The 19,863-nt window shown below is 43.4% G+C and overlaps 1 protein-coding gene across 1 annotated transcript; it reads left to right on the top strand.

The window, feature by feature from the left end:
- The first annotated feature begins 7,052 nt into the window (after positions 1 to 7,052).
- On the top strand, positions 7,053 to 18,762 carry LOC139576479 (dentin sialophosphoprotein-like). Its single transcript, XM_071402638.1, has 2 exons — positions 7,053 to 7,325; positions 14,517 to 18,762. The coding sequence occupies exon 2, from the start codon at positions 15,017 to 15,019 to the stop codon at positions 16,739 to 16,741; it is 1,725 nt and encodes a 574-aa protein (XP_071258739.1). The 5' UTR covers positions 7,053 to 7,325; positions 14,517 to 15,016; the 3' UTR covers positions 16,742 to 18,762.
- Positions 18,763 to 19,863: the final 1,101 nt, after the last annotated feature.

Raw genomic sequence — 19,863 nt, 5'->3', positions numbered from 1 at the left:
TATTTTTGTCTCGTTTTGATTATACAATTTCTAATAATCTAAAAGTCAAGCAGCCACTCGATCAGGGATGGCAACATACAGTATCAGGGATGGCAACATACAGTATCAGGGATGGCAACATACAGTATCAGGGATGGCAACATACAGTATCAGGGATGGCAACATACAGTATCAGGGATGACAACATACAGTATCAGGGATGGGCAACGGCCCGCAGGAGGTTTGAGTAAAAAGAAAATGTGTGCGACCCTCTGCTGAATTTTGAAATCCCAATGTGGCCCTCGAGCAAAAATGATTTCCCACCCCTGCACTTGATCCTCCCACTGTTAGAATACCATTATATCCACCAAAGCATGCATTATCATAGATTTCCTCCAAATCAAATTTTTATTAGTCACATACACATGGTTAGCAGATGTTAATGCGAGTGTAGCGAAATGCTTGTGCTTCTAGTTCCGACAATGCAGTAATAACCAACAGTAATCTAACCTAACAATTCCACACTACTACCTTACACACACACACAAGTGTAAAGGGATAAAGAATATGTACATAAAGATATATGAATGAGTGGTGGTACAGAACGGCATGGCAGATGCAGTAGATGGTATAGAGTACGGTATATACATATGAGATGAGTACTGTAGGGTATGTAAACATAAGTGGCATAGTTTAAAGTGGCTAGTGGTACATGTATTGCATAAAGATGGCAAGATGCAGTAGATGATATAGAGTACAGTATATATACATATGAGATGGGTAATGTAGGGTATGTAAACATTGTATTAAGTGGCATTGCTTAAAGTGGCTAGTGGTACATTTTTACATAATTTCCATCAATTCCCATTTTTAAAGTGGCTGGAGTTGGGTCAGTATGTTGGCAGCGGCCGCTAAATGTTAGTGGTGGCTGATTAACAGTCTGATGGCCTTGAGATAGAAGCTGTTTTTCAGTCTCTCGGTCCCTGCTTTGATGCACCTGTACTGACCTCGCCTTCTGGATGATAGCGGGGTGAACAGGCAGTGGCTTGGGTGGTTGTTGTCCTTGATGATCTTTATGGCCTTCCTGTGACATCGGGTGGTGTAGGTGTCCTGGAGGGCAGGTAGTTTGCCCCTGGTGATGCGTTCTGCAGACCTCACTACCCTCTGGAGAGCCTTACGGTTGTGGGCGGAGCAGTTGCCGTACCAGGCGGTGATACAGCCCGACAGGATGCTCTCGATTGTGCATCTGTAGAAGTTTGTGAGTGCTTTTGGTGACAAGCCGAATTTCTTCAGCCTCCTGAGGTTGAAGAGGCGCTGCTGCGCCTTCTTCACAACGCTGTCTGTGTGGGTGGACCAGTTCAGTTTGTCCGTGATGTGTACACAGAGGAACTTAAAACTTTCCACCTTCTCCACTACTGACCCGTCGATGTGGATAGGGGGGTGCTCCCTCTGCTGTTTCCTGAAGTCCACAATCATCTCCTTTGTTTTGTTGACGTTGAGTATGAGGTTATTTTCCTGACACCACACTCCGAGGGCCCTCACCTCCTCCCTGTAGGCCGTCTCGTCGTTGTTGGTGATCAAGCCTACCACTGTAGTGTCATCCGCAAACTTGATGATTGAGTTGGAGGCGTGCATGGCCACGCAGTCGTGGGTGAACAGGGAGTACAGGAGAGGGCTCAGAACGCACCCTTGTGGGGCCCCAGTGTTGAGGATCAGCGGGGTGGAGATGTTGTTACCTACCCTCACCACCTGGGGGCGGCCCGTCAGGAAGTCCAGGACCCAGTTGCACAGGGCGGGGTCGAGACCCAGGGTCTCGAGCTTGATGACGAGTTTGGAGGGTACTATGGTGTTAAATGCTGAGCTGTAATCGATGAACAGCATTCTCACATGGGTATTCCTCTTGTCCAGATGGGTTAGGGCAGTGTGCAGTGTGGTTGCGATTGCGTCGTCTGTGGACCTATTGGGTCGGTAAGCAAATTGGAGTGGGTCTAGGGTGTCCGGTAGGGTGGAGGTGATATGGTCCTTGACTAGTCTCTCAAAGCACTTCATGATGACGGAAGTGAGTGCTACGGGGCGGTAGTCGTTTAGCTCAGTTACCTTAGCTTTCTTGGGAACAGGAACAATGGTGGCCCTCTTGAAGCATGTGGGAACAGCAGACTGGGATAAGGATTGATTGAATATGTCCGTAAACACACCAGCCAGCTGGTCTGCGCATGCTCTGAGGACGCGGCTGGGAATGCCGTCTGGGCCTGCAGCCTTGCGAGGGTTAACACGTTTAAATGTTTTACTCACCTCGGCTGCAGTGAAGGAGAGCCCGCAGGTTTTGGTAGGGGGCCGTGTCAGTGGCACTGTATTGTCCTCAAAGCGGGCAAAAAAGTTGTTTAGCCTGTCTGGGAGCAAGACATCCTGGTCCTCGACGGGGCTGGTTTTCTTTTTGTAATCCGTGATTGACTGTAGACCCTGCCACATACCTCTTGTGTCTGAGCTGTTGAATTTCGACTCGACTCCATGTATTAAGGCAATGAGAAAACAACATGTTGCAGTCTAAATGTCAACACTTACACTGTGGAAATATGTATCCTGTTTTTAAAAATAATGTATCTTGCTTTGTCTCACATTATCTAACAGATGGAGTAATTGTTCTACAATGACTCAAAGATTTCTTCAGGGATTAAGTAGCAGCCTTTGAGAACATATTTCATCAGTAAACACAAAAGTCAACTGTTTAGAATATTCAACCTAAATGAATATCCTCTGTCACATATTTCTCCTGTCTGAGACCTAACTTACACAGAGTTAAGTATGTAGGAAGAGCAGCAGTGCCAGACAGATTGGACAGGTGAGACTATAGAGCTTTGTCTATCCAGACAGGAGCAAACGAGTCCTGAGGGGTGGAGTCTGCATGCCAGTCATGAGCTAGTGTGCATTAGAGGCCACAGCTACAGAGAAACTGCAATTATAATCATTACAGGGGATTTCAGGGGATGTGGGTGGTATGAGCTAGACTGGGCCTGAAGACACATTCACATTAACAAAATAAGATTTCATCATAACAAAATGAATTACACTCCCTGCATGGCACCCATAGGTTCACTCATCATGCAGATGCTTTACTAAGAGCTTTACCTACTTAGTCTCAGATGTGTCATACCAATGACCTTTTAAACCTATAATTTGTCTGAACAGTATTCATTTCCCATATGAAATCCCTTGACAAACCAAAGCAGATCAGAGCACGGTCATAAATATAATAGCATAATAACTTTAGAAACCACTAAGTGGCAGCAAAGACTACCATTTGTTGAGTAGGCTAGCTGATGGTGCTATTGTTATCAATCCGAGCACGCACTATAGATCGTGACATAGTAGCCTGTGTGTTTATTTCAGTGTCACAGATTTTATTTGGTGCAGGTGTAGTGGCAAAATTACACAAAGGTTTAATTGCTATGTCATTAAATAACACTCAACCCATCAAGTCATTTCATTATTATTTGCCCCTAGTAACCAACCCCTACATTGAATAAGATAGGCCTATCTAAACCAGCACGTGTCAATGTGGACAAGTCAAATCAATCAAGATGAAGAGAAAACAAGCCGACAGTAGACCTCTGTAGAGGCTCCATGTACTCGATGGATCCAGTAGTGCAGAACATCTTCCATTCACTGAGCCCTGTGCTGTTCCAATCTCATTACAAAGGAGAGGTTCTCCTCAACCTGCAGCTGGATTCACAGGTTCCTCAGTCAAATTGGGGATTCCTGTAGTGAGAGTGGGAGGAAGGGTGGGGGTGGAGGAGAGGTGTGAGGCTAGTTAATGAAGATACTACTGCATCAGCTCACTACTACACAGCCACCCCCAATAACACACCACTTAAACCGCAACCCTCCTGCTACTCCCCTCTCCATTCTGTCCCCGCTAGTTTTCAGCGGGAGATAACGCCGGTTGCTAGGCAGGAAGTGCGACAGTTGCCATGGGAACCCATGCATACGTAGCTAGGAGGGGGAGTGGTTGGGTGGGGTACAGAGGGAGTGGGGGGGGGGGGGGGGGGGGTGCGTCAAGTTCACGGCCAATGCTTCAGCTCTGAACAAAGAGGAATGGGAGAGAGAGGGGTATAATGGAAGCATGGCGGTGCTTGGTCCATGTTTGGGGTTCTCTCCAGATGATGAGATGGACATAGAATAGGCAATGAGTGGCATCTTCAGGTAAACAGCAATTACTAGACATAGAAAAATGAGGACCAATCCTCTAAGCCTCTATATGACCCAAATTAATGAAACATCTATATGCATTTGCACTCAAGGTTGTTTCTTTCATTGACACATATGAGGAAGGTATTGCTGCATGCTCGCTACCTCCATTCATTATCCACAATACAAAGAAACACAAAGAAAACCTATCACGAATGGTGAGTCAGCCTGCTCCTTTGTGAAACAAATAAGGCATATGGAGGCGCACTTATGTCTGTGACTCTGTGTTCAATAGCACAATGATACACAATAAAATGCATGGCATTGCAGGTAGATCCACAAAGTGCATTTGAAAGCTCAAGTGGGTCGGTTGAAAAAAGAGAGAAAGAGAGAGAGAGAGAAACAGAGACAGAGACAGAGAGCATATGCTGAACAAAGACTGAGCCTGAAGTCAGACTTCAACCCTCCATGCCCTGCTGCTCTCTCCGGCCACATGAGAAGGAACCAGGGCCTTGGAGATAATGAGAGAGATCAAATAAAAGCATCTGCAATTGGAAACAGCCCTCTAGGCATCCAGCCAGTCCTTTTGTTCCAATCAAAACTGCCGTGGACACAACAAAATGCATGAAATAATACCGTTATCGCTCCAGTTGTTTCCATGGCTCTCTGTGACGCAAGACAGAACAGGCACAGGTTGTAAGGTCAGATAGTGGAGGGCAGATGGACTGGAGAGAGGAAGAGGATGTAATCATCACAAAGCACAGGAGGTCACAGTCTACCTCCTAACCATGAACCTGTCCCACCAGGAATTCATTTACCAGAAAAAAATAAGAATGAGAGTGAAAATGAGCAGTCAACCTTCCCCTTGCTGTAACTACATGGCATCTTCATATCCAGCTAGGACATAGGCCCAGGCCTAACATATATTGCTCATTCCAAGTCAAGATATGCATTAAATGAGCAAAAGGATATGGATATTTCAGACAAATAATTTGTCAAGGGTCACAGATTACATTCCAAAAGTCTAAACTCCATTTCAATCATTTCAGCCTGTCATTACTGTACTAGGTAACACATTACTGAACTGGCAATAACAGCAGTAAATACAATTGCAGTCATATTTTAGTTCACTATTTGGGAAGTACCAAAAACACACAAATTCAACCAATGTGTTACAATTGTGTATTTAAAACTATGTAAAGTGCTACCTTCTATATGGTGTAAGACGACAGGGGGCTTTAATGATCAACTAAGACTTTCTTTACTGAATGGTGTGCATTGTACATTTCATGCAAAACATGACAAATCGTGTGTCATAAGAGGGAGGATGCCAATAAAGTAGCCTACAGTATAAAGAGGTTTCAATGTCTTTATCAGATGAGAATGAGGTACTGAGCTCTTGAGATTCAAGCGGTTATGCAAAAACTGTAACCAGATGCATCGAACCACAAGGCCACAGCTGCTGGAAATGAGAGCCAATGTCACAACAAAATCAGACAACTTACTGCAATGTGTCTACAAATTACTAAAACTAATTTTCATCCTGTTCTTGCTTGGCATGAGTGATCAACCTGGTCTCAGACTAGACGTAAAATAGTCAACGGAAATCTGGAACACTCAAATTAGCATGAAATGTTACGTTTGGATTGGTTGCATTTTATTTATTTTTTACATTTTAGTCATTTAGCTGATGCTCTTATCCAGAGCGACTTACAGTAGTGAGCGCATACATTTTAATACTTTTATTGTAGGGTGGATAGGTGGGCATGTAACGCGTGTTCGAATCTCATGGAAACCATGTGTTTGATGAGTTCGATACCATTCAATTAATTCCGTTCCAGATATTACTATCAGCCCATCCTCCCCAATTAAGGTGCCACCAACCTTCTGTGCTTAACCCTAACCTTAACCTCTAACTCTAACCCCTAGCCTAGCTTACGTTAGCCACCTAGCTAACGTTAGCGTTAGCCACCTAGCTAATGTTAGCCACAACAAATTGGAATTTGTAACATATCAAATCTATTGCAAATTCGTAACATATTGTACAAATTGCAATTCGTAACATATCATATGAATTGCAATTGGTAACATATCATACGAAATGTAATTCGGAACACATCATACGAAATGGACGATGGACTGATGTAAGAAGGGCTATATAAATAAATTTGATAAATTTGATGATCCACAAATGAATACATACCATACCAAACATAACATAGCTAATTTGAGTGTCCTGGATTTTCGTTTACTATATTATGTCTACCCCTGAATCCAGGTTGCAGCGATATGCATGTCTCAATTGTATGTGGCCATGTCACAATTGTAACTGACCATTGTAGCTCCTGATAAATGTGTCCGACTGGATTCAAACCCATGTCACCTGCTCCACGTTAAGCTAAAGCCTAGGCTATCAGGCTATGCATTCAATCTTCTGAATATGAAGAAAGAACTACTCATGTGCTAATGAGGGACAATGTGAATAGATTTTGGTTTGCTCATTAGAATAAAGCTGAAAAAATAAAGCTCTATTTAAAAGAGCGAAACTGAGCCGTCTGGAGTAATTAGGCCTATCCATTCAGTAAAGGGGCACACATTTCTCCCCCAAACAACAGCTGTTGGATACAATTGTTTCTTTATATATCTTCTGCTGAAGGCTTGTTTCTAAAAATGTCTCCCCACCATTCCATTTTTCCAAGTCTCTCTCTCACTCTATTAACCTAATTAGGGGTATCTCACCCTACATCTCAGCAAGTCTGGCTTAGTCCCTCCCCTCTCTCCTCTTCCCCATCTCTCTGCAACAGATTTCGAAGGAGAAGAAAGGGGAGGGGGCAGATACGGAGCGCGCGAGCGAGAAACAAAACGTGACTAGGCACCCAAAGACTTCTGTTATGCAACTACTGACCTACTAACATACAATTGGAGACATTGAGAGAGCGAGGAGGAAATTGTAGCAAGTCCCTAACGTATTAAGAGAACAGATTCAAAATAAGCGACACAGAATTCATGCTCACACACAGGCACTAATCACAGAGCTCGCACTGTACTTGAAGGACAATCGCACATTTGAATTCGATAGTAGTCAGAAATAGGAATTGTTGAACAGAAGCGTGGCTGTTATATTAGACTTCGCACTGTGGGCTTTTATTTACACATACAAGGTAAGCATTTATTTGATATGGATTGCCTTTAAATGTCCCGTCGATTTATGTGTATAATGTGACTTATTATTATTGAAAACAATTCAATCCAATTGTTTAATAATACAAATTTCAGTGTTACTTAGTGGCACTTCGATTAGACTTTTCATCATTTTTGTTTTGCATGAATTTCAATTTCACTGATACATTGTTGCAAACATTTTGTCACAACGCGAAGTTTTTATAATGTTGGTGACGGACGTTGAACCCTATCTATGTTCTGTCAATGCGAGGCGTTTCCCCCCTATTTAGTGGCAGAATGTATAGGAGGATGATAAGGAGAAGGGGGTGCATGGAATTCCTTCAGATCAAGGAACGCTGGGTGGCAGGGGCCACAGAAAACACACTTATTTGGAGTAGCTTCGTTTACACCCCATCATAGTAGAGTTTTGAAAATATTGAAAGATACAATAACTTGAAATACGTTAAAATTATTATTCTTTGGATTAATTCCTCTATTCTTTAGTAACAAAATTATGGACATTTATTTCAGCAACATAAATTAATTTACCAATTGTAAATGATATAAAGACAATTCTCTCTCTCTCTCTCTCTCTCTCTCTCTCTCTCTCTCTCTCTCTCTCTCTCTCTATATATTATATATATAATATATATATATATATATATATATAATATTAACATTGTAATTTAAATGCTTGTGAGTTAAAAGGACACTGTTAAGACTTGGAACGGCACCATTATGGCACGAAACGTGTCTTTTGGGTAAGGCTATGAGTCCATGTGAGGCAACTGGAAAAAATTCCCTGTCGGTCTACACCTGGACTCAGGGTTAGACGTAAACATAGTAAATCTAAATCCAGGACACTTCAATTAGTATGTTGTGTTTCGTATGGTATGTATTCATTTGTGGATCAATCATCCATTTCGTATGATAAGCTACGATTCCAATTCGTATGATATGTTACGAATTGCAGTTAGTTGTGGCTGTTAGCTAGGTGGCTAATGCTAACATTAGCTAAGTGGCTAACATTAGCTAGCTAGGGGTTATGCCTAAGGTGGTGGATAAGGTTAACTTTAGGTTAAAGGTTAGGGGAAAGGTTAGCTAATATGCTAAGTAGTTGACAAGTATTGAAAGTAGTTGCTAATTAGCTCAAATGCTAAAGTTGTCCATAATGAGATTCAAACACGCAACCTTTGGGTTGCTAGACGTTCGCCTTATACGCCCACCCATCCACACTACTTTTGTTTTTGCCTTAAGTAACCATCTGTGTTTGTAACCATACCAAGCGTAACATGCACTTATTTGAGTGTCCCGGATTTACGTTTACTATGTTACGTCTAGTCTGAGGCAATGATGGTCTGAGGTCACACTTCTCTCCATCACATGTAGTTATTTGTGGAAGGTTAGCCAACCCGTTAACCCTTCCCCTGCTCAGTGGGGAAAACTGAATCTAGAGTAAAGGCTACTGGAATATTGTGCTGTCCTACATCTCTGAAAACATTGTTTTGGATATGAATGATAATCTAAAGTATTGGCTGTTTCTGTAAGGTGAGCTGGATATACTGGGCATGTTTATTTCTGTCCTTATTTAGGCTGCTGGGTCAAATGTGAGCCTATCTCAAAGTCGTGACAAGTTGTTGGATTAGCCTACGGGTAGCGAATGCAACAGGGCAACAAGCTATGTGCAAGAAACTTGCTTTTGCCTTGAATGACTTCCCTGGGGATCTGTTATAATATGCAAATGGTACATTTATCAGAGACACCACAAAGAGTAGTGGTATGTTCAGAGACACCACAAAGAGTAGTGGTATGTTCAGAGACACCACAAAGAGTAGTGGTATGTTCAGAGACACCACAAAGAGTAGTGGTATATTGAAGAGGGCTAAAAAACGTGTGATGTGACGTGGATATGTGCCTGCCGTGTAGGCTATTAGTTATATTGGGAAACAATTTTAGACAATGTAATGCTCTACAGCAACTATGTAACGTGCATTATAGTCTACAATTCCGTATCAGCAACACTGTTGCTCAACGTATAACCTATGCAGTTATTAGGCTACATGCATATAAGAACTAATACTACACACGCTATTCATGTTTTCACGAAAAGTTAATCAATACCATATAGTTTAGAATATAGCCTATGCTACAGGTGTGCTATGGTACAGGTGTGCTATGGTACAGGTGCGCTATGGTACAGGTGCGCTGTGGTACAGGTGTGCTGTGGTACAGGTGTGCTGTGGTACAGGTGTGCTATGGTACAGGTGCGCTATGCTACAGGTGCGCTATGCTACAGGTGCGCTATGCTACAGGTGCGCTATGGTACAGGTGCGCTATGCTACAGGTGCGCTATGCTACAGGTGCGCTATGCTACAGGTGCGCTATGCTACAGGTGCGCTATGGTACAGGTGTGCTGTGCACAATGGGAAATTACGCAAAGCATTTGGTTATGCTTTAAATTTTTGTAACACATTGCACTGAAGGCTCTAGTAATGGTGCGGGTTGCATAATAAATTATTTAAGTAATTATAACAGATATGGGTAGGGGAGATGACGCAATCAGTGGAAACCCATAGCCTCTATTGTGCTTTTCTGAGGGCTAATTGGTTGGCGCATAAGGTGGAACGCTATGCCAGCTCCAAATGTAGGTCACATTAGTCATAACGGGGAGGGGATGTGCTGCAGGGCCCCCTATAATACCAGACTAAAAACCTACCAAAATAAATCCTAGCTGGCTTAACAAAGACACCCAATCAATTCATGCAGAACAGAAACATTGATGGGCAGCAGATAAACGCGCCTAATAAACATTTAGGTTTCCTTCATATCGTAGTGATACACAATTAGAAACATATTCATTTAGCCTTTATACATTTTCTTCAATCCTCACTTTCTGTGCCACACCCCTTTTCTGTAGGATTCATGAACCTTTCCATAAATTGCTTGTAATTGCAATGCAGTGATCAGCTAGTATATTCCTTATTGTATTAGTAGGCTATTGGTAAAAACATGGTAATAACATGGTTATAATTATCATGAGATTACCTTTGTTTCACTAGAGCAGCGTGCACAATGTCTTGTTTCACTCCTAATGTAGTTGATGGTAAACAATGTGGAGTGGGGTTTATCCTGACCCGCCTGACATTCTCAGGGTTTCCTGGCACAATGAAAGATAATGAAGGATAGAGTAGGTGCTTTGTTATTGTGCTGCTGTGGCTGGGAGGGAGAGGCAGAGAAGTAGGCCAAGGGAGCACATGTGACTGGGAAACACATGGACTGCACTGGGTCACTCTTTTTTTCCCTGTTTAACGGAGGCTGATATGGCTGTGTTTATGGAACAAGGAGTTGGCTTGGAACTCCGCCTGCATGTACAAGAATGTGTACTTTTTCTTGGGAAGATAAACCCAGTCTTGGAATCAGGGATGTACGATATTTGGGGAGACCCCTTCTACGATGTGCTACTCCAAATATCGCGATATCCGATATTATCGTTCTGCGCCGTTACTGACTAAATCATTCTAGACTGTGCAATTGTTTTACTTATTTACAATGGTATAGTCGCATTCCCATTAAATAATCTTAGTGTTGACTGGGAAAAAATAAGGCTTAGTTAATTAATTTAGACTTCATTTTCAACATATTGATACAGCACATCACGATATATCGTCAATGTCAAATGTCACTATTCTATTTACTCATATATCAGCCCAAACCTACTTGGAATTTTGGAAAAAGCCATCTATTTGCATTCTTCCCCAGTGGGGGCAGTTCAGTTCCTCAGTCTCATTGAAAATTGGCACCCCGGTCTGGGGGCCTCCTCCTTATTTTACACCTGCTCCCATTACTTTAAGAGCTCAACAAAAACAAGCTTTTGCACTCAAGCCCCACCAAATATAGCTTTGTGTGGTTGTTTGGACCCAATAATTGTAAATGGCATACATTTAGATTCTCTTTGATCACTTCACAAATGTAACCAAGCCCTTTCCTGTGGTAGAATGACTTTATATTTATTAAGTACAACAAGGATGTGTGCTCATGTTAAACAGTGCTATCAGTAACAGATTCATACTCTGATGAGATGCAGCTTTTTGTTCACCTTTTATCATGAAATTGGACATAGAATTCATTATGGTCTACCACAAGCGTAGGAGTGTTCCATTGAAACACAGAGCCTCGTAAGCATAGTAGATGGGTGAAAAGGGAAGCAGTAGAATTTCTTACTATTTGACATTTGTTCTGGCAGGTCACACTACATTTGTCATAAAAACACATGAACCTTTCATTGGCAATCATTATCTCAGTACCCTGCGGTTAGTTATAAGATACACTATTGAAGTGGATAGGTTTGATGCTTAGACGTTCTGATTAACAGGTACGGGTGGCACGCTGTGCTTCGGTGGGATACACACTTATTATGATGCTCTATTCCTGTAGGAGTAGTGGGAGACTAAGAGCTTGTGATGCATTAATCAGCAAACAATCCAGCTCCATTCATGTCTCCAGCTAATTCCAGCCGCCCGCAGAGGAGATGAGCAGCTTAGTTTTTTTTAAAGTCAATCTGTTTGCGCAGTGGAAGTGTGTTGTTCGATAAGGAGGGATTGATGTTGACATGATTAGTTTCCCCCTTTTTTTAAACTTTTGTTGCCATGGGTGATATGTTGTTAACGCTGGTACAGTACCCCGTTTGTTTACATCCTGCGAGGTGCTATCATCTGAGCTCATTTCCCCCTTTCTTTTGTCTCCCTTCTCTCCATCTCTTTGTCCCTCTCTCCATGCATCTTTCACCTCTATAAATAGAGTACTCTCTAATTCTCTATTTCTCTCTCCCTGCCTCACCCGTGGTTCCACTGACCTATATTCCAGCATGCCGTGTAGGCACTAGTCACAGCCAGGATTTACTGAGTGGTCCCGGGTTTCTGTGGTCTTTCCCCCTGCCCCTGAGCCACACACAAATGGCTTGTGGGAATGAGGACCTTAAAGTACTGCATTTAGCAGTGCATTATCAGGCCCTGTCAACCGTTTTCCCAGGCATAATCGTAGCCTGTATCCCTATTTAGTCTCTACTGGGACCCAAATGACCCATACCTAGAAGGCTTGTCATCATTTTGTGGGAAGCAAAGCATTTTGAATTTAAAAACTAGGGGTGTAATATCCCATCTAGATTTGGCTCGTTTTGTTGCTGAATTGTGCCTGGAAAGAGAAATTGGTGTTGAACCCACATTTGAAAAGTGTAGAGCAATTAGTAGATACATCATTTTGCCCCAGACTCCAGGGAGAATATAACCCATGGAAAAGACAGATTATGAGATTACAGAGGCAAAGAGAATCAATGTGTCTCAACTCATGTTGTTCAGTAAGAAAATGAGAGAAAATGAGGCAGGGATGAAACAACTCCTGTTGGCCAGCAACTAATTTGATTTAAGTAATTTGATTTAAAGCATACCAGACCAGCTTAATGGAACCATGGATCAAGGGAACATAGTCTGTCTGAATGAGTTCTCAGAAATGTTCCAGGAAGAATCCATCCTCAGATGCCTGTTGAATTCCTTTGCTTGCCTCAAGTCACCTGTATGGAATGTAATTGATATTGAACCAGTTAGTCAGCAACACAGATAAAATAGGCTAACTGGTACACAACCAGCAGAGACAAATTGGAAACATGAAAAGAGACACTGGAAAAGCCATTTGGCTTATTCATGAAAATCATACTTAAGAGATTTGGCTAGTGACACATCTATCTCTGTTTACCTCATTACCAGGAGAGTCCCTGTTGAGCAGGTTCCCAGGCACTTCATAGTTATGAGGCTGACCACCCTGATGTCATAATTCAAGAGAGCTTGGCACATTCTCCACCCCCCTCCTTCCTGAGACTTGACCTATATTCATTAATTAACCCCCCATAACCTTATCTGCCCTTACCTTAAAATCCCATGCCCTCTCCACCTCTTTTCCTTTGCGGGGAACCTTTGACTTCATTCACCGCCAGGAACTGGTTGTGCAAATAGAATATGAATCTTTACAGTTATTACACTTACAGTAAATTCTCCAATTCATGATAATTTCTATGTAAACGTAGTGGGCTGTTTCTTAATATGGTTGTTTTGGAATCTTTGTTCCTGACCTAGAATTCTAAAATGGAATGAGGGGAACCCTACACCCACTGCACCTGGGTGATTCACTGTTCTGGCTCTTAAAATAAATCTGCCTGAAAGACTATTTATAACAGCCATGAAATAAGTCAATAATGGCTGTTTAAAGCTTACAAATTCAATTTCCAATCATTCCATGTGTTCGAATGATGTAATTTCAGGTAGTATTACTGTTTCTGAGTTTACATGGTAATCATGTGCTCTCGACTTGGTTGCCAGACACGCAGTTATGATTACAAAGGCGGAGGAATAATGTCACAAATAGCAAATGTGTAATGTCTTACTCAGAAACTACTATATTGGCCTCATGTTTATTACACCATGCAAGTCAACATGCAGGGCTAAACGCGTCCACATGCTTCCCAGCCAAAACAGTTCGGAAGAGTTTGTGCATACATTGTGTAAGGGTACAGAATCGTTTTCATGAACATTTTCTCATTGAGAAATACTGCACCAAACACCTCAGTTATATGTAAAATTGTGCGACTAACATCTCCTCTGCAAAAACGTCAAAATTAATGACAGATTTCTTGATTTATCATAGATTCATTCTGACTATTTTGAGGAAGTGTATACTGGTTACGGCATCTGAAAATGGACAAAGTACTATTGGCGCTTTTTTTTCTAGTTTTCCAAGTGAAGGTATTTTAAAGGAGTGTGCAAGCACACTCGTTCGGTTCGGCAAGGTGCCAGCCGAACTGAAGCATGCTGATACCTTAAGGGGTCATGGACCACTGACAGAGAAGCTCTATAGAAGGTCCATGAGGTCAGACAGTGGTTACTAGGGTCTAGTGGTTGCCAGGTGTAACAATTCAGTCAAAGCCAGACATGCAGAACATAGATGAAAGCAGGAGGATGTGAGAAGGAGCGTATTATTAATTATTCCTCAAAATTCTTTGATCACCAGGCATGCCAAAAACTAAAATGGACTTAATTAACAATGACATAAAGAAGATATTATTCCTTCAATCTGAATGCATAGTGGTCGACAGCAGTCCACGAGGATTAAGAGTTTTGCCTTTTCTTTCTTTGTCTCCTCAGCCTTTCATCTTGCAACCTACTGGAGGAGGCAGCGCCCCTCCCAAGAGACTGTCAAGCCGAGATAGACTGAGTGACCTACATCCTGCAACACGCCTGGAGCAGTAGAGCACTTCTCTGTCTGCTCAGCACAGCGCTCTCGCAAAAATATTGAAAAACAAAACAGAGAAAAGAAGGTTAGAGAATTGCTCAGTGAAGCTTGTCACATTCTCCACTCCAGGAACTCTTTTTTTTTCTCTACAAGGCAGCTTTGACCCACTTTTTTTGTGAGAAAGCTGAAGAGACTTGCCTAGAGAAAGGCTGAACATACATTGGATAAATGAGGGGAATTAACGCAGAGTTCCACCGTTTCTTGATCTTCTTGGCCAGTTTAGACACTTGAACTATAAGCTCATTCGTTCAGTGAGAAATAGCTGAATCCCACTGTTCCTTATCACCCCATTCCTTGAGTTTCCTTTCCAGTGGTTGTAGCAATATTCCAAACTGTCCTCCACTGAGCAACAATGGAATGCCTGAATTCACAACTCCAATCAGCAAGCTCAGAAAATAACCTAGACAGCTTAGAGACATACTCTAACTACGAAGAGTCTCTCCCATCACCTCAAGGAACCCCCTCTCGCCAGGGGCGTCTCGTCAAGCCCAGCATGAGTTGCAGACGCAAGCGTGAGTTCATCTCTGATGAAAAGAAGGATGCATTCTATTGGGAGAAGCGCCGTAAGAACAACGAGGCGGCCAAACGCTCCAGGGAGAAGCGACGACTGAACGACATGGTGTTGGAAAACCGCGTCATGGTGCTGAATGACGAGAACTGCCGCCTGAAGACGGAGCTGCTGCAGCTGAAGCTGCGCTTTGGCCTTATCACCACTGCCTCCTACATGGAGAAGAGCCAGCAGCTCACTAGTGGAGGCAGCAATGGAGGCAATGGGAGATCCTCCACATCCAATTACTACTCCAGCGGCTACTCCAGCAGCTCCCAGGTGATGATGAACTCTGACTCCTCGGAGACTGAGCAGTCAGGCAGCGGGGGGGGCCATAGTCAACTGGTGACGTACTCCCCCCATGGGTCCCTTTCAGACATGTCAGACGGGTCCTCCCGGGACAGCCCAGAGCCTGCGGTCTACGGGATCAAGCAGGAGGATAGCAGCCTGGAGATGGACATTGGAAGCAGCATGTTCAACGTCCACCATAGCCTGTCCTCCACACATCACCAGGAGGAGATGGAGTCGGTCTACCACAGCCAACAGCACCACTCCTACCACCACCAGGAGAGCATCACAAGCCAGACCAGTCAGGTCCCTCCACCCACCCAACAGAGGAGTGTCATCCTCTACCGCTCCAGTAGTGCCTCCTACCCTGGGGAGAGCCAAAGGCAGCAGGACATAGATCAACAGACAGCCCAACAGCAGAGTTCTCAGGCCGGCCATCTGGCCCAGGCTCGAGAGAGCCACATGGAGAGCTCAGAGAGACTGGCAGAGGTGACCAAGCAGATGGAGAGGAAGACACTAGACTCCCCTCCGTACCACTACTCAGACTGCCACAGCGAGGCAGGAGAGATGCAGGTGTACAGAGCTCTGCAACAGGAGCAAAAAACCCAGACGGGCCTCGCTCCAGACATCCTCCAAAAACAGGAGGCAGTCACGTCCCACCTGTACCACAACCAGGCTAGTCACTACTATCTTAGCACCCAGAACGAGGAGCCCCCCAAACTGACCTATGAGGGCGGGGCCAGGAGTGAGGGGTACTACCAAGAACACTCAACCTCAGGCAAAGACACCTCCTCTAGTGACAATGACCCCCGCAGCTCTGACAAGGATGCCTCCACGGACGACGAGTCCCCGTCCTCCTCCTTCTCTGACGCCGGGAGTTACCTCCAGCACTTGTCTGTCTCACACCAGCCAGGGTCCCCTCTGCCCTCCCCGCAGGGCTCCTCCCAATGCCAAAGCGGGGACACCCAGGCAGAGGTTAAGGGCACTGCCCTGCCTCACAAACTGCGTCTCAAACACAAAGCCATGAGCTCCCAGCAGGACTCTCCCACCACCCCTCCTCCTTCCTCTATCCTGCCCCAGCACCCTTACCTGGCCCTCACGCAGCAGCAGATCGGTAAAGAGAGGGAGAGTGAGAGCCAGCCCCCCACAGGGTTCTATAAGCAGCCGTCCTCAGCTGAGTCTAGGAAGGAGAGTGGGAAAAAGGAGTCGTCAAGCGGACGCCGTAACAACAGACGAGACTAAGTGCCTATAGAACACTTGAGGGCAACAGAAAATGGTTGAGGTTCCTTACATTGTGAGGTGTCTCTGATGCTGCCTTAGATCAAAATACGCTCTTTCTCTTTCCCCTCCTCAATCCACTATCATCCCTTTACCCCATCTATACCTCCCTCACCTTCATGTCCTGGGACTAAAAAGCTGGACTGAAGCCCAAAACAGGGCAGGACTTCTGGGGGAACAGTATTCTATGTGTATATATTGTATATACACTTTTCAGTTCTTGCATCTTCTCCATAATTACAGAAGGGCTTCTGTTTATAAATGAGAGGAGGGATGAAACGCTTTCATATCATTTTTCGTCAAACCACAGTTGGTCATTTCAAATGAGAATATAAGTTGACCATTATTGGAACTATACTGTCAGCTTTCAGTTCCCCTCCTATGGTGCACATCTGGCGTTAGACAAACATAGCAGCAACATTCTGGGAACATTCCCTTGATCAAACATGCAACACAATGAGAAGTTCCATCCCTCTTCCCTACCTCTACCAATCCATATTTCCCTTCCCATCTCCATGATCTCACAGCCCATCCATTATCTTTCTTGTTCAAGCACTTGGTTTGTATATTACTGTAAATATACCAATAATTTATAAATATATATTTTTGAAGAAAACAAACAAATGTCACAACAATGCGACAAACTGTTGAGGCAAGAAAGGACTTGGACGTTATCATCCTGTTTTTGTCAGAATTACTGTACAGTCACATTGTGTCTACTGTTGCAAACTCCTCTTAAGTTAAAAAGCCTTTAATGTAATCACTTTAACTCTGTTTACAGAAACATGGCCAATAGCTTTTGAAATGCAGCTTACCTGTTATTACAGTACCTCTTTAAGATCTTAGACAGCATTCAATCAAAGTCAATCTGAGACAGAACTAGGCTGCTGGCCTAAAGTTGAGCATCATCAACAGTCTAGACTTCCACTGTTCCCAACTCTTAGCCCAATGTATTTATCCCTATGCTCACATCTGCAGAAAAGCCAATAGGAACATAGACTAAAATATGAATGTGTATAAACTTTAAGGTATAAAAGCTCAAGTTAAAACCGTAAAGTGGGGACATATAGGGGAGAGAGTTATTTTAAATATAGTAATATAATCTAAATGATATCTGTATGATATTTGAACTCTGAGTGAGGCCACCTAGTCTCCTCTGCAAATCAACACACTACACAATGCACTGAGCTCAGAACCTCAGGCTTCTGACCTGACGTCGATCCACTGCCCTAGAGACACAGAGTTAAACCCAGATACTAGGTAATTGGATCTCTGAAACAGAGGCTAATTTACTATATTACACAAATAGCCCATGACATTAGAAAAGCCTGGTTTAGAATAATCAGAGCTATTGCAATTAAGTTTTGTAAAAACCAAGGACAATCTCTACTTTGTTAATGAAATAGGGATTTCCCCTTTTTCTAATGTGCCTCTGTAGTGTAATACATGGGGCATCCACCCCCGCCTTTATTCTCCTCGTATTGGGTGACAATGAGAAGCCTGCACCGTACCACACAGTTTATAAAGTATATGTACCATGTTTAGCTTTTTTGCCACTTGTGTGTAAATGTAAAGCTTTCCCTCTCTCAGACAACACTGTAATGTTAATGTCATTGTTTTATTTTCTGATTATTATTTTCTGATAAGTGTTGTTCTGTTATTATCTTGTGTTGTGTGTCTTTCTCCTATTGACCGTAATGATGTATTTGCGCCATACCCCCATCCACCCTTTTTTCAATGTGTTTTAAATCAGTGATGCTTGTGTTTTTGCTGATGGTTTTATGAAAAAGATTTTAAAAATGACAAAAAAGATGCAGACGAGACTAGTGTGGTGTTTAGCAGTAGGTGGTGTCTAGGTCGCCACCACCCCTTCTTTTTGACATGGCTGTGTATGTAAAGACAGTAATATTCATCATGGAAGATGGATGCATTTCAAGATTGTAAACAATAAAAAGGATGTTGAATTTCTCAACATATCGTAAAAATATTGTCAGATTTCTCCTTTCTTTACTCTTGTCTATGTGGGTTACACACAGTTCATGATGGGTCTGTTTGAAAATCAGCTGTGCATATGCCAGACAGATAAAGACCAAAACCTTCCTGTAGTTATCACTTGATACTGAATACAAACTGGTTCATAGGTTAGTTATAACACTGCAAAGAATAATAATAACCATATGCTAGCTAGCGTAATAAACAAACTATAATTTATACCAGAGCAGCTGCTGACAACCAACATTCTTCTATGGTCATTTGAATCCCTGCCTACTAATTGGACACAACCACAAAGCAGAGCCGCGAGGTACAATGATTAGACAGACACAATCTAAATTAAGGCAAGACACAAATGATGGCCTAACCTAGGTGTTTGTAACCACAGGCATGTTTAACAGAGACTCTTGAGTCCTCATCTCTTTTAGCAGGTGTGGGGACACCCTGTTTCCAGTCGTCACAAATAGCTTGGTCACAGTCACTCCCTGGGCTCCTTACTTTCCTGACACACAGGATTCATTTGAAATGAGAGGAGCTTTGGAGTGACACACTGACACACATTTTCTAGACAGACCGCCTGTCCGACCTCCCTGATGTAACAGTGGCCTACTTCCTGTCGCTAACTCTCTATAAGCCCGCAGACCTACGCACGCAGGGCAGAGATGTACCCGTACGACCACACTAAACACACAAACGCCCTCAGATGTATGCGCACACACATACACCTACAGATTATGACCCCCCCCCCCAACGGAACAGAGGACCTCTCATGCCCCAGTCCACTTTATAAAGTCCTCATTCAACCTGACACAAACCACTTTACCCAGAGGGAAAACTGGACAAGCGTCCTCTCCTTCTCTAAGCCCAGTCCTAACATACCTCACAGCCTATTCTCAGGCTCTCACTCAGCAGGCATGTCCATGGCTCTTTGACCTACAAAGTAAGTGCAGAAATAGTATGTCCCTGCTGCCAACTCTCCAGGCCCAAGTTCAGTGTCACAGCAGACCTGTCATGAGAAGAATACATGGGGCTGTAAATCAAGGCAGAGCCCAGTGGGGCAGCGTCTTTTCCTCATCCTATCTTCTCTGCCGCCC

This window comes from Salvelinus alpinus, chromosome 1 (genome assembly GCF_045679555.1).
Source record: "Salvelinus alpinus chromosome 1, SLU_Salpinus.1, whole genome shotgun sequence".
NCBI lineage: Eukaryota > Metazoa > Chordata > Actinopteri > Salmoniformes > Salmonidae > Salvelinus > Salvelinus alpinus.
This window is presented reverse-complemented; position numbering and strand designations above follow the sequence as displayed.